Source organism: Diadema antillarum, unplaced genomic scaffold, assembly GCF_040938485.1.
Source record: "Diadema antillarum isolate AM-2024a unplaced genomic scaffold, OU_Dant_1.0 scf00000231, whole genome shotgun sequence".
NCBI lineage: Eukaryota > Metazoa > Echinodermata > Echinoidea > Diadematoida > Diadematidae > Diadema > Diadema antillarum.
The window spans coordinates 1,900,484-1,925,455 of record NW_027271120.1 but is presented as its reverse complement, the minus strand read 5'-3'; the positions used below and the strand labels follow the sequence as shown (position 1 = coordinate 1,925,455).

The 24,972-nt window shown below is 40.3% G+C and overlaps 1 protein-coding gene across 1 annotated transcript; it reads left to right on the top strand.

Annotated features, from left to right (window-relative positions):
• The first annotated feature begins 916 nt into the window (after positions 1-916).
• Positions 917-24,970, top strand: LOC139724811 (armadillo repeat-containing protein 2-like). The gene is made up of 17 exons (XM_071635933.1): positions 917-1,146; positions 5,585-5,657; positions 6,220-6,373; positions 7,147-7,384; positions 8,682-8,761; positions 10,133-10,231; positions 11,465-11,652; positions 13,490-13,592; positions 14,232-14,404; positions 15,284-15,477; positions 16,722-16,962; positions 17,435-17,597; positions 18,858-18,980; positions 19,991-20,104; positions 20,983-21,115; positions 23,494-23,654; positions 24,748-24,970. Exons 1-17 carry the CDS (start codon positions 917-919, stop codon positions 24,933-24,935), a joined length of 2,655 nt encoding a protein of 884 aa, XP_071492034.1. The 3' UTR covers positions 24,936-24,970.
• The last annotated feature ends 2 nt before the right edge of the window (positions 24,971-24,972 follow it).

Here is a 24,972-nt window from a genome sequence, read left to right as displayed (position 1 = left end):
ATAAGTCCCATCATATTTCTTGGATGTGTGCTGCATAGTTGTTTGATAATCCAAAATACCATGTCTCAGTTGGGCATAGTAAAATTGCTAGGTTAAAAAGTTCATGTTTTGGTAACTCACGTTACAGCAGCTTCTCGAGCTATGTAAGAGCACGCTGGTGTCCGAAGTACATATCTTATATCGAGGTCTCCACTTTATTTACTGCTAGATTAATATATTTTTGACTTGTAAAACCAAACAAAGTTTGATTTGAGCCTCAAATATAAAAAATAATCACAAAGAGGAACAAAAATGCATTTTTAGGGATTTTTAGGTCAAAAAATGCTTTCTGGTTTCAAAAGGTATAAAAATGCACAAAAGGGAACTTTTCTTAAAGGTAAAGTTGGTTTCACACACTTCAAACTATGGCGAACAAAGTAAGATTATCAGTTGTCCTGAAATATGCGGGTAAAATTTTGGTGGTCATGTCGCACAACTCACGGAAATGCCCATTATATTTCCTTTTTCCCAGCCCATAATAATTCTCTAACATCTCTGAAATTGAAACATCCACAGCCCAATCAAGGCACTTTTTCTACTTCTTTAGGAGTAATTTGGCTTGACTATTTGCATGTCTACGGGTCTGAATCTGAAAGTGAAGACAAGCACAAAGAAAGTTGTAGACTTTTTTTTTTCTCTCTTTCTGCTAATGCTATCCTCTATACTTGTACTGTTTGTAGACTCTACTGTATTTTTGTAGTGGGTGATAGGTGATATGGCTTACTGGATCTGTTGGGAAAAGGACTACCAGTACCCCCTGATGTCCCAGATACAACAACACACACTCAGTAGTGCAGTAGTGTCTTATTGGATGTGAGGGGGCAACCCCACAGTTGGCTCCATCAGTTAGCGTCGTCGACCAACACACTCTCCCATTATGGCCGACTTGGGCGGGACTAGACGGACTGGCCGCAAGAAGGCCCAGGACCGGGCCTTTTACGAGAAGCAGACAGACCGGGAATCGAGCGCCGAGATCATCAATGAGGCGAGGGCGGCGCTGCGGACTGTGCCCACCAGGCGGCCATTCACCCCTAGGGAGGACAAGAGAACCCTCTTCAGTGGCAGCACCACCAGGGCACCGACAGAGAGACCGCCTTCAGCCTTCAGGTATGTTCAGATCCTTTGAAGGTCTTCTTGGTCTTTTATGTTGCAATGTATTTCATACAACAGATAATGCACAGGTGAGTTAGTGGAGATGTGGTACACTCAAGAGTATTTACTATGGTGCAACATGCACAACATTGAGAGTACCCAAGTGTGTGCTGCATCTTCACTACTATCACAAATTTTAAATTGTTCATTATTTGTTTTATATAAAATGGGTCTGTGAACCACAATATCAGCTGGTAAAACTTTGTATTTCAAAACAAGGGGGCCGCTCAATATTCCATCAGCTGTACAGATAATCTTGGGAATCAAATTGATCATTCAGAGAAATTGGTGATCCACCACTTAGGATGACACACAGTGAAGATCTGTTTTGTTTTTGTGTTTGTATGTTTGTTTGTTTTGCTATGGACACTTTTTGCACTTGCATGGGTTTTTAATAGCAATAGAAATAAAGAGAGCGCATGTGACTCATTCCAACGCTTCTGATTGGCTTCATTCTTCAACCCGTTTTATAATACACTTAAAGGAAACCCAAACCCAAAGAAAAATGTGAATTGAGTGAAAGCAGAAACATTAGTAGAACACATCAGTGAAAGTTTGAGGAAAATCGAACAATTGGTGCAAAAGTTATGAATTTTCAAAGTTTTGGTGTTTGAACCACTGGATGAGGAGACGCAGAGATTACGATGTATGTGTGGACAACAATATAAAGAATTATGAAGGGAATTCCACAAAAATTCATTTTTCATGAAAATTACATATTCCATAAACTTGATACTGACAGAGATATGTTAAGGGTAGCAATTATTCCCCCTGCTTTTTGAAAGTGGTTAGTCATGTGTTCTTTCATTATGTTGTTTCATTTTGAGGAATTCCCTTTACTGTAAAGGTGGATATTTTCGTGCGACTAATTTTTTTGCGCTTGGTGGGGTAAGAAGAGTTTTGCATGTTTTTAATTCCGCGCGGAATCAAGTCATCAACTGCTGGAACATATGGCAAACAAGAATATTTGCATGCTTTTATTTTTGTGCTAGTTTCAGGTTGCGCGAAATGTGCGAAAATTTCAACACTCCAAACATTTCCACTATGTATTACAGTATATCTTCTTTGTATTGTTGTCCACATATGATGCCATAAACTCTAGTAGTCTCCGTCTCTTCATTCAGCAGTTCCAACACCCAAAACTTAAAAAATTCATAGGCCCATTCAATGCTAAGAGGACTAGTATTCATTAACAATATATCAGTCCTCCGGTGCCAGGCTCATTTCATCCTCCACAGATTAGAGTTAACTTTAGGAGCACACCACTTAACAATACACCCATTCTTGCAAACTAGGTCATTTACGCCAGGCAACAGACATTGGAGTACTTGAAGCGGTGCTGCACTCTGATTGTGCTTGGTGTACAATGAACATGGTACATTTACAGTCATACAGTAAACTAAAACATTGTAGGACAGACCTTACACCTTATCCTTGAAAGACAAGTTTGATGAGCACAATGTGATAAGATGGACATTGTCCAAGATCAAGGATTTCAAAGTTCATACACAAACACACAAGGGTGCTGTAATCCTTGTATTGTTAAATGTGGCAGCTTTATCACCCTTGTACAAGTGATTGACACTTGGCCCTGATTCAAGTATAAAAGGGGGAGGGGAGGGGGGACATAAAGAGACAACCTGGAAACAAAGATGACAAGGGGACAATTACAAATGTATCCATTCCTGAAAGGGATTAGCAAAATTGATGAGAGTTGAGAAGAAAGGAGCAATCTGGGAGTCCCTCTACATGAATTAAGTGTGTATTCTGTCATGTTCATCGTGTTAAAGCCATTGAAAACTAGGTACCGGTAGTCCAAACTGTCCAGGTAACAAGTATACTCAGGCAGGTGTCTACTGGAAATGTGTGTTATACATGTAGTATGTACATCAGCTTATTCTCAACAGATTAATGTTGTTTTGTTTTTTTCATCATCTGAGACTTACCAGGGGCCCGTTGCATAAAACTTACCACTGAATTTCAATGGTAACCACCATCAAAATTAGGCGTCACAGCCAATCAGCATCAAGGATTATAAAATTTACCACTAATTTGAAGACTTACCGCTAGAAAGGAGCGGTAAGTTCAGCGGTAAGGGTTTTATGCAACAGGGCCCAGATCTACTGTAAAATAAGTGGTGATCAGATTGATATTAAAGGGGTGATGGTCCATGACTTTTTTCCTTGTACAAGTGCAGCTTGCAGTCTTGACAGTTTGAATTCAGCATAGAGCAAGGCTTCTTCCGATGTTTGTTGTTTGTCAACACAGTATCTATTAAAGACCCTGTAGTGTGGGAGGAGAATGTTTTCTTGATTTAATTGATCTTTGTTTGCTGGTGTACATTTGAAAAACATGACTCGCACTGGCCTGCTATAGAATTGCCTGTCAGCAGATACGTGCATCCAAGCGTACGCACATCAGAAACGTTCAACTCCAGTCAAGATTGTGTGGCTGTGTGTGTTCTTTTATACATAGAGATCTGTGATAAAGTGATAAAAATTCCTGAATATCTCCACGTCGGGCCAACCTTCGCATTCCATGGTATCCCCATGCTACTACATGTAGGTCTTTAAGTGCTAGGAATATTTTTTACTGACCTTGCATAGCAATGTGCTTTGCATTTTGGTATGACTGCTAGATACAAACTGGAATTTGTATAACAATTTCAGTGCGTAGAATTGTACACCATTTCGTTCAAAGTTATATGCCCATTGGCTACAATTGCTGTACAATTTTGAGAAGGGAAATTATTCCGTGAAGTGACGAATTATACAACCTTGGAATTTGACTGGGTGTATATCTCCTCTTCACCTTGTTCTATTGATCAGTAAAAAATAGTCATGTCATTTTGATTCCCAGTTCATGCCATTGTATGGTAGTGGAGATTAGTACACTGTGTGCTCCCCGTACAATGTAGTGTATGTATATTCAATGGAGAGTGAGAGCATCATTGTAAGGGGGTAGAATTCCTCCCTGTCTTACAGGCAGTATGAGTGTTCAAACATGTTGAGGCTGCCACTTGTGCTCAGTGTGTTAACGCATGATATCTAAATTGACAGTTGACTCAGATGAGTGAGGTTTGGAATATGTCTGTCTGATGGATTTTTTTAAATTTGTTTATTTGGTTTTTTTTCTCCTTCATAATATACAATTAGATACTTGATGTCAGCAAATTACTCAGCATTTAGATCTACCATTGCTTAAATATTCATCATCCGGTGTAAGATTTAGTCGGAAACTTAAAATGAATTGCATACAGGTATGCATATTTACTCTGTACAGTACTTGACTCCCGTAAAAGACAAGCAGTTGAAGTGATGGGATGTTGAGGATCAGTCATGCATATTATCATACAATGGACTCATTCATGCATGGACTCCACTCTGCCAATGTCAACATGCATACATATAGACTGTCAGTCAGAGTGAGAGTAAATGTAAATGTGGCTTTCGGCCATGTGCAAATAATTGTAAGGATGAATATGGCACTACATTGTATGTTAGAGATGGATAGCCCCTCCCCCCCCCCACCCTAAAAAAATATGAAGATACCTCTTACTGTTTAAATTATAAGAAAGCTGGTTGTGTATATGTGACCCTGCACCTCAAAACAAACAAAAAGTCGCCAGACATGAATTTTTAGATAAGACCATATTCTGAAAGAGCAGACTTTAAGCGTTAAAATGATGTATAACTCAAATCAAATGGACTCTCCTAACCTATCTAAATATTGGAAAGAAAGCACAAACTCAGGAAAAGTGTGAACTGAGAAAAGAGGCTCTGAAGTACTGTGTCTATTCAAGCGCTTAATCTTTACCAAACCGTGCTGGCTGTGCGATAAATGGGACAAAAAACAGGAAGTAAACCACCAGAGTAACAACAGTGAAGAAATTATCAGATTACACTAAAATTAAGCATGCCTCATTAACACATTCTGTCCATAATTAATACCAACTTTCGAAGCAGTAGCACTATCCTTTCGAAAGCTATTAGAGTTGAAAGTGAAGAGTGTGGACAAGGTTTTTCAGAAATGAAAAAGGGATTCTAAAGACACACCTAATCACACTATTCTACCAAAAAATGTTCGAGATAAACTGCTAAAAAAACACACTTTCCTGCCCGTTTTATGATACCAAATTTTAGCATACTGTAAAAGAAGACCGGCTCTTTCAGAAAATATGAAAAAGTCAAGTTCGGCTAAGTTGACCCATTTCACTTATTTTCAGTCCTCACGCAAAATCAGTGTGTGCGACTTTATGTTCGTTTTGAGGTGCACGGTCACATATATGAATATGTGTTGATGTGTTGATAAATATCTCATTATGCTCCATATTGATGCCTAAATGAATTTATGTTTTCTCCCCCCCCCCCCCCCCCCCCCAAAAAAAAAAAAGCCTGGGATCAAGGCACTTTGATGGGGTAGACTCAAGGCCACCGTCTGGGGCCAGACTTTCTCCACTGGAACATGTGAGTATACCGCACGTCTTGCATCTTGGCATTTTGTGTGTTTCCAAACCCTGTGTGTGCTTTGAGTGCAGATTGGCACAGAAAACCCACAGCCTTGTACACACTGTCTAAAGTCCCTGGCACAGAAAGGGTTAAAGTAGAGCTACAAGTTGATGCTCTTCCTCTCCACTACAAATCGATAATGGATTATTTTGGTAATGTGACAAAGTTGCCAAGCAAATTAAGATATCCTAAAGTACAATTTTACATGCAGGATGTAAACAGTTGTAGAGTGTGCAAGCCATAGACTCCAGAGCACTCAGTAACAGGCATGGTTGTGGGAGATCAGGATAGCTGTAAACCCAAACTGTACCATGTAGATGAATTTGCAAACATTGAAATAATTCTGTTACCATGTTCTTATCCCCCCTTCTCTTGTTGTAGCAAAAGTGACAATTATGAGAATTTTCGAATGATAAGTACTTTATTCAAAATCATTAGACATTGTGTCTGTATGGCAAAGCAAACATTTGTCCGTGGCTTTAGGAACATGTCAACCTTTACCTTCTACCCTCCCTCACAGAAACCTGCCCCACCCCCTGTCAAGCCCATATCTGTGGATGACTATGCCCCACGACTCCCCAAGCCCCCCTCTGCCGACCCCAAGAGGGCGGGGTCAGGAAAGAGGAGACCCCCACCCAAACTTCGCAGTGCTCTCAGCCAAGATGGACAGAAAAGTGAGTAGTTTTGTGCAGTTTGCTCAGAGCTGAGCTGTAGTGTTTTATGAGTCATGTATGCACACTGAAAGGAATGTGCTCGACATTCAATTTTGAATTTCCATAAACTGCATTCATAGAATTCAGTAGTGTATCACATTTGCTGATTAGTTGAATTGGCATCTTGTGACAATTATTGATTTTGTCAAAGTGCACACCCATGTACTAAAACCATGAATTTGTGCATGGGAAAATTGATACACCTGCACCGTAGCCAAAGTAAGGAACATTGCATGTTCTGTGAATGACTCTTCAAAACTATTGGGCACACCGATGAGGTAACTGTAAAAGCATTTGAATTGGTGTTACATGAACATATTTTCCATTCACATAATCTGGTATTGTATATTTTATACCATGTACTATATGCATGGTGTTTAGCATGTCATACAGAAGTGTATGCATGTATGTGACTGATATTCATTCATTCATTCGTTAAGTCATTTCAACACGGAAAGACCCATTCAGCGTATGCTATTTTTCAATGGGTCCATTCGTAAAATTCATCATGCACATACATCAAAACAGGAGAATGTATACAACATAAGAAATGTTGAAAAAAAGAATCATGTGACACATAAAACTATCATTAACACTAGGTTGTTAACATAATACAAGTAAAATGAATTGAAAAGGAAATTAAAAAGGAAAAGGGAAAAAACATAAACATTAAAAATAAATATATGTACATATAACTCAAAACGTCATGAAAATTTTGGTGCTCATTTCCACAGTCCAAGTTTTGCCCCAGCCACTGGACAGGAAGAATTCAGCACCCAAAGGGGTGCCCCTGATGGGGGAAAGGCGGGTACAGAGTGGACCCAAGGAGCGCACCCAGCAACTCCTTGGCAGCGAGGAAGATGGCAGTGGGGAGGGAGGGGAGCAAGAGTTGCCACGCCCCTCCCCAGACAGCGGCATGCCCAGGGTGAGATCGGCCGAGAGTCTGACCACCAGCAGCACCAGCAGCAGCCGGTGAGTGATCGTTCAGTGGATGGAAAACATCGAAGGATGTCAAAGTCCTCAAGCTGAAATCGCTCCTCTTTTGTTGTTTTTTTTTCCATTCTGCTGCCTCTCTAGCACATTTCAAGATACAGATAAAGTTCAGAGAACTCGCATATACATGAACTACTGGTATTGTGTAGAATAGCTTACAGTTGATATTACAGTGCCTTCATAAAAGATCTATGCAGAATTTTGTGGTATTTGTGAATACTTCTTGACATGCTTGCGTGTGTCCCAGCATGATTTTCATCATCGGCAATTCAAGACGTTAGAAATCTAGTAACTTGGACCTACCTATTTGGCTACCTAAATCTTGTGTGGAAAAAAACAAAGGGTTTAGAGAGGTAGTAAAACCAGCAGGTGTATAATCATGCAGTCCCTTGGGTGATCTTAACCAAAACGTTATTAGGGAGAAAAATAGAGAAAAACAGAAAAGGCTGAAAATTTGTTAAAGATGATAATCTGCTGTCTGTCACCCAAGATTTTTTGTAAACTCCCAAACAAGAAAGGATGAATATAAAATTTGATATTACCAGTGATAAGCCTTCCCTCTGATTTTGAATAATATCTGAAGATAGTTGAATGATAGATCAAATGCATATGATACTCAATCTCTTGATTAAACTAAGATTATATATAATATATTGAGTGGATGTATTGCTAGTACATTGAAGAATTTTTGAGTATCAGTTTAGATTGTTGTTGGCCCCTCATTTACAGCATCACTATTGAGCTTGAACTCAAGATTTTCTATTGTCAATTCTGTAGGATTGTCAATTCTCTTTTATTGGAGCCCGAGGTGTCCAAAAAGTATATTAAAAAGATAATAATGTAAGCTTGAGATGCATGAGGTGTCAGGTAAATCTTCTTATAATGATGAAGTATTTAGCAGTATTGACTCTGTGCACATTTCATCCTTCCCACCCCCATTCTCCCATTTCACACTCTCTCTGTGGATACAGTGTTAGAACAGTGAAAGTAAAAGAAAAAACAAAAACAAGACATTCACAACTAACAAGGCATTGCATGCCTGGTCACATCGTTTTCCTGTATCGTGTTCATCTACTCCCCACCCCCCACCCCCCATCTGCCAATTTGCATTTTGATAGCAATACATCACCAACAAGTGTTACTGTGGTTTTATTGTGAGATTCAGGCCATGGCCCTAAAATGCAATGATAGATATCATGTAGAGATAATGATTACTGCCAGGGCTTTATTATTGCATCTGTCAAGTCTGCCGTATGTCTGGTATACACACTTACAGATCATCAGCAGGGAGTGTTGGCACCGAGCGAGCCGAGAGTGGCTACTCCAGCGACCGACAATCAGCCAGCAGTCGCTCAGGTGAGGGTGGATACAGTTTTGTTTTGTTTTGTTACCTCTGCCAAGGGAGGAGGTTATGTTTTCATTACGGTTGGTTTGTTTGTTAGTTTGTTTGTCTGTGCGCAAAATAACTCAAAAATTTGGGCACGGATTTAGATGAAACTGGCAGGAAAAGGTGAGAATGACACAAGGAACATATGATTAAATTTGGGTAGTGACCTGGAGATTTTTGATATTTTGGCAGGTAGGGTCAATGAACTTGGGAGTTCAAGCTGCGCATTTTGTAGGTTTTTATATGCGCACTAAAGTGTGTGCCCTAGTTTCTGTTAGGGCAAGGCACGCGGCGCAGCTGAGGGTTTACAACGTAACAAAGGCTTTTATATTGGGAAATCAGGCAGTTTTTCAGCATGCATACTAGTACGTATGGGTGGAAATCACTGATCTCTGTGGAAAAGCAAGATCATCGGTGAAAATAAAGTAGCTGCTTGGCGGAGGTCTGCGCTCTCAGAGTGCTTTTCTAGTTTTGTTTTGCTTTGTTTTGTTTTGTTGGGTTTTTTTTACAGCATGTTTCTATCAAGTTTACTTCATCGGTATTCATGTTGGTTCCAGTGAGGGAATAAAATGAAGTGAGCCAACTTTGTGACCTTGCATCACCAAACCACCAAAAAGTCACCAGACATGTTTGTTGTTGTTGTTGTTGTTGTTGTTGTTGTTGTTGTTGTTGTTGTTGTTGTTGTTATTGTTTTTTTTAAAGTGTAGGGTAGATTCTGAAAGAGCATACTCTAAGCCTTGAAATACACATGAACTTTCCTATAAACCCATCTAAATAATAGGAAGAATGTAATAACCCTCTGAAAAAGTGTTCACTGAGAAAAGAGGCTTTGAAGTTTAGGATACATTTGAGTGCTTCATCTCACCAAGCAGAGCTCTGTACGATGAATATGATGACAACAGGATATAAAACTCCACAGCGACCACTATGGAAGGATTATCAGATTAAACTGAAATTTGGGTGCACTCATCAAGTACATTCTATTCATGACTAATACTATTAATACAATAGCATCTTCTGTTAAAAAGCAATTAGAGTTGAAATTGGAGCATTTGTGGTGGTTTTTGAAGAAGTGAAAAGAGCCCACTGGGACAAACCTAATCACATAATTCAAGAAAAAAGAAACTGTTCTAGAAAAACTGCAAAAAGGCAATTTCCTATGTGTTTTGTGTGCTATGATGCTTTTTAGTAAAAAGCAAGTGTCGTGTGATGAGCTGTCAACCAATCGCATAGCAAGAATCTTTGTAGGTGTTGTATCAGATGCAATACATGTACATCAATGCAGGTATCAGATTACTGTGGTGAACATGAAGTTCTTCGTTTGATATGTCCTCTTGTAGGGAGTGGCAGCCGACGAGAGGAGGAGACACCAGAGGAGGCCCTCTATTGGAACGAGCGAGTTAGTCCCATACTCGATAAGATCTCATCATTATGTAAAGGTGAGTGGCCATACATGCTGTTGACTTTTCACCTGTCCAAGATTGCACTCTGGGTACATGCATGCTGCTGTAAAACATGATATATTCGCGGCACGAAATTTTCACGAATTTGCGCCGACGGCCTTTTTCGTGGCAAGAAATTTTCGCGAATTGCCTCTTGCGTTCAATGCATATAGTGTAGATAAGAAATTTCGCGTGCATTTTAATTTTGCAAATCTTGGCGCTCGCGAAATTCGCGAAATTAAAATGCACGCGAACATTTCTCGTTTTACAGTATTTGTTCCACATACTCTCTCCTATGACATTGGCAAAACTGGGTATGAAGAAACAAGAATTTAATGACTGCATCTGGACTTACTGTTTGATTCACAGACATATCTTGTTTCTAAAGTGAATGTTGCCTGGATGAATCAGAGCTTACATCACTTAAACTGCAAATTGCAAAATTATCCTAGACTGCTTTGCAGGTTGGGGACCTATTCAGCACTCTTTGTGTAATCATGAATTGTTGGAGGCACTTACAATGAAAACTGTGAAATGAACTTTGTGGGGCGCTGTGGCATAGTGGATAAGATTCCCAACTCCCAGTCTAGGACCGGAGGAACTGAGTTTGATTCCCTCCCAGTGCTTACGTCCTTAGACAAGATGTTTTAACTCACAATGTCCCTCTCAACCCAGGTGTATAAATGGGTACAGTTGAACCCGGCAATGCTAGGGTAATGATGATGGCAGGGCCCTGTGGTAGAACAGTGGCAACACTGAAGAGGATACCCGAAGTAAGAAGACCTTAATATTATATATTATAACTTTAGACATGATGATGTTCATTTAATCAGACTTTCTTTCTGATAAGGAGTTATCACATTTTTTTTTTTAATCGTGTCATGTAACTCTGGATACAAATTTAGGGAGACAGTGTATGGAGTGTGTGTACTGAGCATTGTCAGCAGTAAAGCATGGATTGTATGGGATAAGATATGTAGTTGAAATATTAAGGAGACACAAATTTGTCTCCTCAAGGTTAAGTGTCTCCTTAACCCTTTGAGGATGGACTGATTTTGCTACAACACACATTTCTCATAGACCGCTGCCCGAATATATTCGGGACTTGTCCTCAACGGTTAAAGTATAGCATCTCCTTAGTGTAGTAATTATAACAATTTAGTGCCTCCCTAAGCTGATGTCCAAAAATATATATATATATATTTATTTCATTTTCTCATTTCAAATCAGCCAACCTGGCCTTAGAGGAAGTGCAAGAAGTGTGCTTGCTGTGCGATGACCTCTACTTGACCCTGGCGGCCCGTGACATGCTGGGGCGGGGTGCCAAGAGGAGATCCTCGGCCCTGAAGACCATCTTCAAGCTCCTGGACCAGATCGATCCTGGACTTCTACTCAAGGCTGCCAGGCTGGTGCTGGCGGTGAGTGAGAAACTGTCACATTTTGTACTAGACTAGGACCTTGTTCCTTGCAATGCAATGTAATAACCGTAGGTAATTATGTTATACACAAGGCTGACACTTTTTCCTCTGATGACCTGTTTGAGTCGCTACAATCTTAGACCTGAAATTTATGAAGGTGGTACAATTGAAACCATGGTATAAACCATGGTTTATGCAAATTTCCTCTGCGTAAATATGATTGACAGATTACGTACGCCAACAGATGTCCAGGAGCAAATGCGCATTGATACGCACATGTCAGAGGTACGCCTGTTTCACGCTTATTTTCGACCATGGTCTAAATTTGTACCATGGTCTTAAGTTTAAACCACCTTTGTGAGTTCAGGCCTTTGAGTCTGAATTTTGGTGGCCCGAAATAAAAGGAAATGTAAAAATTCTTTTGGAATCTTAGTTTCCTGTTCAGACCACCAAAACATAACTTTTTTTAGGAAGTTTGGTAGCCCACCGTCAATCTGTAGTGGCCCCAGGCTATGGGGCCATAGGGCCGCAGCTAATGTTGTGCCATGTTGTGTAGATGATGGCTGGCTTTGGAAGGAATATACATTGTACACAGTGACCCACCTGAAGAGTTTGAAATACTCATGAGGAATTTATATCCTCTCCCAAAATATTGTTTGAAACCCTGGGGTTAGAGCATTCCGTGTGCTCATGACAACAAAAGTCATCACCTGTTATGTACTAATGAGTTTTGATAGTCAAGGTATTTTGTGATTAAGACATACTGTACCTTCAACTTGCATCGCTTTCTCAGTAACCAATTTTTACAGCATCACCAACATGCCCACAGCTAGATACTTGTAAACTACCCATATGCACAACTATTACCGGGTTTACATAGCTCCAGTGTCTTTGCGCTTTGCATTGACAGTATGTGCCCAAATTGTGTGCTCTGATTTCACTATGTGCTGCTTCCAGCATTCATCCATTCTTGTAAAGGAAAGTGTTCTGCTCATGGGATAATATTACAAATGGCCCAGGATTGCATAATCATGTTCATCTAGTGGCTTACTGGTTTGGACTGACCTGTATGATATGTTACCGTCATCACTGGTCCACAGCCCCACAGGCTTGGATAGCTGATTGGTTTTTGGCCAGCTACTGACGTGGTACCTTGCATCTATAATTGGAGGTAGCAGATGCAGTGAAATGTTTGTGCAATGGGCCCAATGTCCAGTAAAGTTATTTCAGACTTGTACTGCACCAGTTTGGATCAGTGCATTTCAGCTAAGAAATCCAAATAAGTTATTATCACTACTTACATTTCCTAACTGATAGCTAAGCCTAGTAGGTAAGGTTGATAACTTAATTTGTAGTGGTGGATGTGTTCATCCCAACCACATGGTTTGAAAGGCTTTACATTTTTAACCCGTTTCCTTCATAATGTTCACTTGTGGAATAGTGAGGCCCTACGTGGATTGTGATATATCTAAAATATAATCTCAGACTAGCTTCCATATTTGTTGTGTGTAACACCATTCTAAAGGAAATGTGCCAAGAGTGTGAATGCATCATGAACACAATTTTCTCTATCTATCTTTCTATCTATCTATCTGTCTATCTATCTGTCTATCTACCTATCTGTCTGTCTATCTATCTATCTATCTATCTATCTATCTATCTTTCTATCTATCTGTCTATCTATCTGTCTATCTATCTATCTGTCTATCTATCTATCTATCTATCTATCTATCTATCTATCTATCTATCTATCTATCTATCTATTGTATCTATCTATCCATCTATCTATATATACATCTATCAATCTATACATCTATCTATCTCTCTGTCCATGCAGCTGGATGTTAGTGGTAGCAACCTGAAGGCACTGTGCAAGCTCCTGTTTAAACTCAGCCGAGATGAGAAGAACGACACTCTGTTCCTGGAGCACAACACTTTAGGTATGGCATTTTTGCTGTCACGTTGCAGACATAGGGAGGTGGAAAAGGCCTCAGGCATTCATGAGATATTCAAGAACTTTTGTTTTTTAGTTATATTTTATAGAGCTTGACCATCTAGATAGGTAACAAATTATGTCATATAATTGGAAATAGTGTATTGATTTTTATGATTGGCTAGTATGTCAGGAATATTGCTGTGTGATTACAAGCAGTAGCAGACTATCTGACACCATATAGGCAGACCGGAGGCTCATGAACACATTCTGTGCTTGTCAAATAATTGTTTATCTGCTGAAAGGCTGCTCAAGGCTGCTGTTGGAGGCTTCAAAATGCCCTTTTTGCTTAGTATGGATTGTGACAAATCTATGCAACAGTCCATTTATTCTTTTTGTTGTATTGTTGTCCATCTTTTGTCTTTCCCAATCTTGTTATATCTCTTTCTCTGGTGATATATATAATATCTATGTACTTGCGTATCTATCTGTCTATGTATCTATTCATGTATCTGTGTATTTATCTATCTATCTATATATCTGTCTGTCTGTCTGTCTATCTACATGCATTATCTATCTATCAATCTCTTTCTTTTCACTTTGTGTATTCAAACATATTACACATATTCGTGTGTTTCTCCAACAGATTTAATAGTATCACTTATAGCCAAGACTGACTACACAACCAACTTGGAAGCCCTGGTCTACTGCATAGGTGGACTCAAGTGCCTGTCAGCCAATGCCCAGATGAACGTAGCGCTGTCCGACAAGGGTCTAATCGAAGCTCTGGGACGGATACTCAAGGCTGTAAATGCATCAGTAAGCAGTGCTCAACATTGTAATACTGCTGTGGTGGTAGTAGTGGTAGTGGTAGTGGTGGTAGCAGTGGTAGCAGTGGTTTTAGTGGTAGTAGTAGTGGTCAAAATGTTACTTGTAAGTAGTGTCCAAATGTTACTTGTTTGTCTGTGCACAAATGTTTTTAGCTGGAGTCAAGGATTGTTCTATGTCTTAAGACTCCAAATAGATGTGGCACCACTACCAGAATGTCAGCACCTTGGCACTGACTGAAATCCTTCTGGGTGCATTGATGTTAAAAGGGGGAATATTGGTTGCCAATGTTGATTTACCCATTCCTAAACAAATCAAACCTTGTATGCATCAATACAGTAATTCCGCTTGTGTGTTTTTCCTCTTCCAGCGATAAGCTGGTAGGGGCCTTCACCTTACTGAATGCGGAAATAGTCGTCTACTTTTCGTACGTGTAATGAAAGTATGCAACACATTCCCTGAAGTGAAATTCATCCTCAGCAATTTTTGTGTGACTGCTTTATCATACCTTACACAACGAGAACTTATCCATATCATCACGAGTGATAAGACCTTGTATCTCAAAATCAGGAATTTTCAAGAGAGCAAAAAAACTTCTTCATTTTCACAATCCTTTTGCAAAGGCACATCAATATTCATGTCATATAATGTAGAAGCATCAGTTTTGATAACATGAATGATTTTTTTTTCAAGCTCAAATCAGTGTTTTTGATCATTGAAGTTGAGTTTGGAGGTGTTTTTTTTTCTAGTATGCCAAATGAGATACGAGGTCCTGTCACCTTAGGGACAGATAATCTTTGTGGTGACATAGATTTTCGTAAAGTCAGGTTTATCAGTTCTGTCATTTTCTGTTTTCTGATCTGCCTCCAGGCGACCAGAGGCTCCAACAACAAGAACGTGTCAAACCTGCTGCTGCAGGTCGTGGGCACACTGCGCCACCTGGCGGACCGCGGGGAGAACCGGCATGACTTCCTCGCCAACAAGATCATCGCCGGCCTGTGCGAGATCATGGAGCTCTTCGCCGGCGACGGAGACCTCATGATGCACGTCTCGAGGATTCTCAGGTGAGACTGGCCGGTTCTCCTCATTGCAAAGCAGCCACGAGAAAATTTGGTCATGGCCAACCCCTTTTGGTGCCAGGAACTTTGGACAGTGTGTACAGTGCTGTGGGGTTTTCGTGTTAATCGGCTGTAAAACCTTGCGAAGGGTTAAGAAACTCTTTAAAAACATTTGCTCGTATTTGATGAGGAGGCAGTCAATTAAATCATGTGCTTGTGGGTTCATGTGGATTGAGTGAGTGCAGCACTATTAGTAAAAAAAAACATCAGTGAAAGTTTGAGGAAAATTGGACAATCCATTCAAAAGTAATAATCTTTTGATTTTCAATGCTGCCATTGCTAGATGAGAAAACTACTACAATTTGTGATGTTAGATGCATGGAATAATATTAAACAAAATTAAAGAAAATTTATCATGTTTTTACTTTTTTGCATAAAAAAGAGTGCTTTAATTGTGTCTTTAAGAAAGCAGGGGGAGTAATATTACCCTTGGCATATGTCAGTAACAGGTTGAGGCAATTTGTACCTTTTTAAAAAAAAAAAAAAAGAAATTTTGTGGAATTCTCTTTATACTTTTTTTATATTGTTCTTTGCATGGAGCATGTGATGACATCAGACACTGTAGACTACAGTGTGTAGTAGTCTTCTCATCCAGCAGTGACTGCACAGAAATGTTGAAAATTCATAACTTTTGTACAGATTGTCCAATTTCCCTCAAACTTCCACTGATGTCTTCTACTGATATTGCTGCATTCACTCAATCCACATGTATATTAAGATGAACTTGTCCTTTAAAGGGGTGGTATATTATTGGTTGAGGAGAGGATTCAGCTTTTAACTTTTTTCGAGGAAACCACTCTAAGAAATGATAAAGAGCATACAATTCTATGGGGAATTCAAAAAACGGCTTGAAATGGCTTAGATATCCAAGAACAAAGTAAAACAAAGTGGTCCTAATAAAAGGGTCCTAATGAAATTAGGACCTCTTTCTTTTTGGATATCTCAGCCATTTCAACAACAACAACAAATCATCAAATAAACCTTACATGGAATTTTATGCTCTTTCATATTTCATGATAGGTTTGTCATTATCTCACCAAAAAAAAGTTGGAAGCCTAAACCCCATCTCAAACAAAACTGTACTATCTCTCTAAGTTGACAAGGTGGCCAGCAACTCTGTTCTGTCCTTGGACATACAGTGTGTGTGTGTGTACAATGTGTTTAACATTCATTGTGTTTTCCCCCGACAGCAAGCTGACCCTAAACAATGACTGCACGGCGGTCCTGGCCGAGCACCCGACGGCCTTCCAGTCGCTGCTCTCCCTCCTCGGCAAGCACCCGGAGAGGAACGACCTCGTCGTCAGGGTGGCCTTCGTCCTCGGCAACCTGACGGCGCGCAACGACGACTGCCGCTACTGTCTCTTCAACACGGAGAGCGCTATGGAGACGCTCCAGGGCTCCATCAGAAGATACTTCGCCAAGGATCTGAGGGTAAGACTTCAAAGTTATCTTCTCTGAGTCAACGTGTTTCTTTTCCATTTCGATTTTTCCTTATCATTCTTTTGGCTGATAACATAATTTATGACCTAAATTCACAAAGGTAGTTTGTTAATCAAATCCATGATTTATAATTCGTCGGGTGAGAGTGATAAGGGCGTTAAGGTGCCTCAAACGCTATGGCTTTAGCAGCAACTTAACGCCCTTATCATTCTCAACCGACAAATTGTTCCATGGAAGAAAAGATAAGTACAAAAGTAGGCATACTTTGCAATGTGCCCACGTCAGTGTCACTTCATCAGTGAACATTTGTTGGTTTACGTGATGTGCCACCATGCATTTACACAGTTGAAATTTGTAGAATCCATGAACTGGATTTAAACTACCTTTTTATTCAAAACCCAAACCTCTCTGTATAAAAACGTAATCTTGATACTGACTTGGAGTCCGCATTGTTTCCTGCCAGGAGAGTCATAGTGAACCAGTGGGAGACACCAAGCCAGATGGCAGCACGGAGGATGTGATGATCAAACTGATCAGGGTGGTGGCCAACCTCTCCATCAACCCCGACATTGGACCCCTCATCGCCGCCAACGAGACCTGTGTCGACCTCCTCATGCAAGTCCTCGGTGAGACGGTTGTTTCTACACTTCTTTATTTTCTTCTTCTTCTTCATCTTCTTCTCTTTTTTTTTGTATTTTCCCATGTATTCTTCTTTTTCTACTTCATCTTCTTCTTCTTCTTCTTCTTCTTCTTCATATTCCTCCTCTTCATCTTTTCTTCTTTGCTAGTCACCTGGGGGAAACCAGGAGGGGTTTGGTATCATCTGCCTGTGTTTTCATTTAAAGCCTTAGTGTAACTCATCTGCTTTGCTCTAACTTGCAAAGGTTTTTCTGAACCATTTAATTTAACCTGTTTAGGAGGGTCTGATTTTGCTACAACACGCATTTCCCATAGACACCTGCCCGAGTATACTCGGGACTCATCCTCAACAGGTTAAAGGGTGTGTACAGTTCTGGTCGAGGTGAGGATTTAGCTTTTTACGTTTTGCGAGATATTCAGAAACCACTCTGAGATGTCAAAGAGCATGCAATTTTAAGGGGTATCAAAAGTTTATTTCACGAAAATCGGTTTTGAAATGGCTGAGATATCCAAAAACAAGGTGAAACAAAGCGATCCTAATAAAAGGCGTGGCCTGTCACCTTTTATTAATATCACTTTTTTGGATATCTCAGCCATTTGAAAGCCAATTTTCATCAAATAAACGTTGAATCCTCCTTAAAATTACATGCTCTTTCATATTTCATAAGAGGTTTCTCCGTATCTCACTTAGGAATGTTCGAAACATGAATTCCCACCTAAACCAGTTCTGTACAGTCCCTTTAAGAGGGGAAAAAAGGCAACAGAACAAACAAACGGCAGACTCAATGCCAGGTAGACCACCCGGAGTTATCCAATGCATTTGTAGCGCCAAGATTTTGTCTTGTTGGTTTTTTTTACAATCCTTCATATTTCCAAGCAAAAAATTTGGTTACCTGTCGCAGAGTTTATGCAATTCTATTGTGTACTCATTAAAACATGCTGTAGTCATGAGTATGGCATCCAAAGCTACTGGCAGGTATTACATTTGATTTGCAAGGCTGTATCTGTCCTGCATACATTTTCAATTGGGATTACGCTGAGGTTGTTAGAGACTAGACAAACTATATTTAACTCATCAGTCTTTCTAGGATACCAGCCTGAGCTTCATACAGTACAGGCAGCCAGTGTGGCTAGGCCAACGATGTTCCATAAGCTAGATGTTCAGCCAATCCTTAGCAGCATACACGTTTGTTCCCTCTCACTTTTATGCTCTGTCATGTCATTGACCTCTGACCTCTGACCTCTAGAATCGAAGGACATCCACCAGAGCGAGGAGTTGGTGCTGAATGCCCTCATCACCATCAACAACCTTTCCTTCTATGACATCATCAACAGTGCCATCGTGGAGAGGCAGATACAGATCGCCAGACGTGAGTGCTTGCCCCTCAGGGGCAGGATCTGGGCTCAATTCTGACATTTTCTAGTATGGTTTCGATTTGAGTCCATTATTACATCTTCATTCACTTATAAGTACAACAGCAACTGCTTGACAAGAGTACTGTATGCGCATATATTTAACAGGTCTAAATTTTCGCGAGTCAGGACTTCCCAACAATGTCGTGAGTGGTTAATTTTGCGATCGTGGAGTACTGAACTTAATGGAGAAATTTATATGTGTTCGTCACATTCATATCAGGATCAGAATCAAATTTTTTGTGTGTCTTTAATTTCGCAAATAGCACCGGACTCGCGAAATTCGCAAAAATAAAAATCTCGCAAAATATTCGGCATAAACAGTATGCAAAAGTTATAAAGTGCAATACAAATTCAATTCAATTTGATCTCATACACATGTATTTGTCAGAGTAAGAAAAATATTTGTATTGTTATATCATGTGGTATTGCTTTTTTTTTTTCCCCAAATACTTTTAACCACATTCTTTTTGCTGACAGGAAGATCCTTAAAACAGGGGGAACTGGTGCTGGTAGACAAAATAGCGGCAAAATCCTGTGTCCATGCAAACAGGCTTATGTCCACATAAGGGATCATCCTACCAGTACATTTTGGAACCAGAAATGCAAAATGAAGTATCAGGGAGCATTTTAAGTGGTACATTAACTGATATTTGTGAAGCTGATGTTTTGAATGACAAATTCTTTCCAATTCATGAGATTTAAGCACTGCCTGATGCACTCACCCCAGCCTGCAATGGGGAGGGGGAGAAGGGGAGGGGGTGGAGGAGGGGAAGGAGGAAGGGGAGGAGGAGGGGGAAGAGGAGGGGGAGGGGGAGGGTAAGGTGGAGGGGGAGGGGAGGCGAGGAAGAGAGGGTAAGGGGTGGGATCAATAGGCATGTGCCGTTGATACACCAATACATTTGGTAATTATAATCATGCTTGTTTGAAATTCACTGTGAGGTTTATGATCTTCTGTTTTGACTAGTGCTACTGAAGCAGCTGGTTACTGACCACACGGAAGGAATGATCGAGTCGTCCAGGGTCTTTGGAAATCTGTCACGCTCCATCGATATACGCAACTTTATCACGGCAAAGAAGGGTGAGTTCTCATCTGGGTCATCGTGTGGCCTAAACTGTTTCAGTGCTTGGTAATTGGTTGATGAAAAATATCAAGGTCTGTAGTCTCAAAGATGAGCAGCAGTTTCAAGGAGATTCAAAGATGTGAATCTTGCCCTGTAGCTTATTACAGGATAGAAATATTTAGTATCAATTCTCACACAAATGATTACAGACCAGTAAACCAATACAGAATTATGAGGAAGTATCAACACAAACAAATGCAAATGAAAGATGCTCCATTTTTGTGTGATTTTCTTGGACTTAAGGGGGTGGGGGGCTAATTTCCCCACAGATCTCTGCCATCTATTATCAGTTGTGATCAAACTTTATGTGTCGATGTCCCATCATGTATTTTATGAGAATGCATAGTCAAGAGTTATGGTATTTATTGTTATTCTAAATATGTGTCTAATAATGGTGCACAAGATGTGAAAGAACAACAACAACAACAAAATGGTGCGGGCATTGCCCATTATGAAATAACCAAGACTGAATTGTTAATTTTTCCCAAAACATGATAGTTTTTCTCTAAATTATGCTGATTATGCTGATTTTTGCATAATGTTCATATGCTCTTCGAGAGCATTTTCACAGAAGGGTTGTCAGGGTAATTTCTGGGTAACGCAGGGGAAATGTTGAGGTAATCACCCTCGCTGGCTAGGGTAGAATTCGTCAGAGTTACTGCAGCAACGTCTCTGCAACATTTTGCAGGGACCTTTTCAGCATTTTACATAGGGACCATTTTAAGATTGCCCGGACGTTGTCGCTGTAGCTCTTGTTTGAAGGGCTCTGCTAAAATTGGGCTTTAGTTTCCACGGTTACAGAACCTGTCATACATTTTACTTTTGCTCGTTACAGTGGATGAGATGATGGTGATGCTGCTGGATTCCGGTAACCGGGAGGTGGTCTACACGGCATGTGGTGTGCTGATTAACTTGATGGCAGACGAGATCAGGAGACCCACCCTCAAGAAGGAGGGAGGGATTAGCAAGTGAGTGCTCGTAGTTTGTGATGAAATATGTGATAATGATAAAGCTCCAGACTACTAAACATTGTTACTCTATGACCAGGGCTCCGTTTCATAAAAGATGTTAGGATGGCAACTCCTACTGGAATGGCAACTTCCCATAGCAACAGCCAATCAGGAATCTCGATTTTCATTGTTACCATGACAATTGCCATTCTAGCAAGAGTTGCTATCATATCAACTTTTTATGAAACAGGGCCCAGAAGTAGGTAGCCTGTACGGAATGCTTTGTACATTGATTCTAAGTCTCTCTTAATTTTTTTTTTCAGTACTTGTGTCTAAAGTATTAAAAAGAAAGTGCTCTTGTGATTCCACCAAAAAGGAGCCATCAACACAGAGAGGAAATGAAAAAAATTAAAAGGCTGCTGAGATAGTTTCAGTTCCCTTCAAAAACATTAGATAGCATGTATGAAATGATTATAGATATATTCTCAATCTCTTTGCATTTCCTTGTTGGAAGGAGATCAAGTTTTCTTGTACTCTGATTAGGAGAGGCCAGATGTACTTGTACCTGTAGAAAATAAATAGATATTTAAAAGATAGATGTTGTTATGAATCTTGAAAATCAATAAAAAGCATAAATGGAAAAAAAAAAAAGATTTGGAATGATTTTTGTTTTTTAAGTTTGGGAGGGGCTTTGCAGTAAAGAGCTAACAGGTTTAATTGTGCAAACAAAAATTGACAAATCTTCTTTAAACCTTGCTGCATGATGTACACTGATCAGAACAAAAGCTCTAAAACATAGTGACATAAAACAAAATGTTGAGTAGGGATTGCACAGACATAGTAATCTTACAATTGTACTTGTATTACAGTAGCACTGATGCTGGGTTCGCATACCATACTTGAAAGGCCTTGTCTATCAACATGTATATAACTGCTAAAGTTTGGGAAGAAAGGTAATTCTCATTATAAAATGGGTTCAAGAATGTAGCCAATAGGAAGCGCTGAAATGAGACACACCTCCTTCCTTTACTTCAGTACAACTGCACTGCCTGTAATCCTATGGTAGATTGCCGATCGTCTGTGCGCGCGGCGGCTCCTTTGATGAATTGCATGCATACGCGTACGCGCTGTCAATCCTGTAAACAACTTCTAGTTCGGGCTGCTGGCCGGCCGGCCTGTCTTCCCTTGTAATTGTGCATAACATATGTGGCGTACGTACGTATACTGTGTACTATACGTACACTTTGTACAGTACAGTAGACCAAGCGTTATGGGACCGGACGCGTACATGGAGTCACTTTGAAGAGCAAATCCAACGATTTAGCAGGTTAATTCTCACGCCGTTTTCAGAGTATGTTGTCTAGTAGGCCTATATGAGGAGTCTATATATATCAAGTCTTTAAGGTAAAGGGTGCATATTCTATGTAAAATAAGTAAGTTTTCATGCGGGTGTCCGGAAACCCAACCCCCCATTATACTTATAATGTATGTGCGGGACTTCCGTGAGTGCGACGTGCGTAAAAGTTTGGGACGAACATCTTCGGACGTCTTGACCCACAAAGGTACGTGAAAAACGCTGAAAAATGATGTTAGTTTTCGAATTTTCGACCCATTTTATGAAACAAATGATGCACAGGATTATTTCGTGGCGTTAGTGTAGGCGTAGTGCACTCGAGGGTATTTACAATTGTGAAACATGCACGAGGCGAAGCCGAGTGCATGTTTCACAATTGTAAATACCCTCGAGTGCACTACGCCTACACTAACGCACTCTATCCTGTGCATCATTTGTATAGTATCGCCAATACCTTGGTGCCGTGCGCAGAGTAGCATTTGAGATGATGCATTGTGGGATAGCTCAGGGGGGCAAATTTGCCCTGATTTTGGCTGCATATGCACTCAGATCACACTCCATCTTTATCCAGGAGTATTTTTCATTGAAGATTTCTTCTATTTCCATCATGTGACCAGCACATTGAAGCCTTGCAGTAGTGAACCATGACTCTAGTGACCGCAAATCAGTAAAATTTTGACATTTTAAAATTGTTTTTTTAACGTTGAATTCTAAGGGAAGAAAAAGGCAGCAACGAAAGAAAAGCAAAAAAAAAAAAATTGTATTAAATTGCATGGGAACTAAGACACTCACAAGACAACTGCAAGTGACAATAGCACCAAGGAATCCCACAGTGCATCTGTGACAGGGCTTTTTAGCATGCGCAGAAGTTTTCTGCGCATTGGCGATACTAAAAATTGATCAAATGTAAATGAAATAGCCTGGCAAAGTATGTCAAAGTATGTGGGCACTTAAAGGGTTGATAAGCACTTAAATGGGTTAATTGCAAGAAGTAAAAGACCATCCATCCCTCACATTCATTTCTGCCACAATTAACCACCAGATTGATTGACGTCTTGAGGGATTACGGGCGTGGCGACTGGCAGCTGGCCGGCATGGTGTGCATGACGCTATGGAACTACAGTGAGAACATGGTCAAAGCAGTGGACACTCTAGGGGAGCAGGAGACCAATGACCTGTCCGAGCTCCTGGTCGACTACCTCGGTAAGCCCTCCTGGCTATCTTTGCCGGTGCTGTTATCCATCCTTAATGAAGATGACAATATAATGTTACCATCCATTTTCTTTGTATGATCCCTGGAGTGACAAGACCCTCTATCTAAAAAAATGTTGAATTTTCTTGAGACGGAGAGAAGAAAACTTTTTTATACAGTACAGGCCAAAAGTTTGGGGCCACCCTCAGATTTAAAAGAAAATCATACAAAACACTGCATTCTGCATTCATTCAAATGTATTGATACTGAATGGGCTATGGCAATTCCATTACATCACACAAGCATGTTTCCAACCCGTTTTGAGTGCACATCTGTGAACCCCAGTCGATCTGTGAACCCCAGTCGATCTTCGTAATATATTCAAATTTTATGCATATCTTTAAAGCAAAGATTCCCACTGGGCAATTTGTTACCAATTACCGATATTACCCGATATTACCGGTAATATCACACCAAAAATTTCCGGGATTTAGAAAAACATTAATTTCTTCTACGCAAATGGTCGAGACACATTTTGGCACTTGCCTTGTTGAAGAAAAGATATCGATGTTGATGTCAAGTGATGTGGAAACTTTGTTTTTGATGACATTAATAATTGTAGTGTTTTAAAACTCCTATCAGTATTTCTTGTATTCAAAGTTCAGTAAGGAGGTTTTGGAATATATGCTAATTGAGATCATGAGGTTCTTTTTTTGTGTGTGTGTCTCTGGGGCGATGTGCAGTGTCGCATATTGTCGCTGGGGTGACAAGACCTCGTATCTCAAAAATGTCAAAAAATTTTTTTTTAGCTTAATGGTCAAATAATGGGTCAAGTGATGTCCTGGCCAAAGCCCAACAGTCTTACTCCAAAAATGAAGCCACCATGACATGTCAAAGAGAAGGCTTTCCCATTCACTGCAGTGCTTTGGCCGCCATGTTTTTTCGCTCTCCTGAACATTTGACATTTTTGAGATACGAGGTTTTGTCACCCCAGCGACGATATACCTTGATATCATAGCAAACTTGGGGATTGACACCCACAGAAGTTTGATAAGTTTCTCTTCATCTCCTCATCTTGCTCCCCCATCTCTCCCCTGTCCCCAGATGAGGAGGTTGCCCTGGAGACACCAGAGGGTGTGGACTGGGATGTGGAGACCCAGCAGCTGATGAAGTCCTACTGGAGGACCGAGTTCTGCCCCGTGGCCTCCCAGCTCCTGGACAGGATAGAGCAGCACCACTCCGACCTCGTCCCCATAGATACCCCAACCAATGTCGTCATGGCAACCACGTGAACGTATCCTCCCGCGGTTGGCCGTGGTCATCTCAATC

Coding starts and splice junctions, on each gene's coding strand:
- LOC139724811 (XM_071635933.1), top strand. CDS start 917: ATGGCCGACTTGGGCGGGACTAGACGGACTGGCCGCAAGAAGGCCCAG. Junction 7,385..8,681: donor AGCAGCACCAGCAGCAGCCG/GTGAGTGATCGT, acceptor ACACACTTACAG/ATCATCAGCAGGGAGTGTTG. Junction 10,232..11,464: donor GATCTCATCATTATGTAAAG/GTGAGTGGCCAT, acceptor ATTTCAAATCAG/CCAACCTGGCCTTAGAGGAA.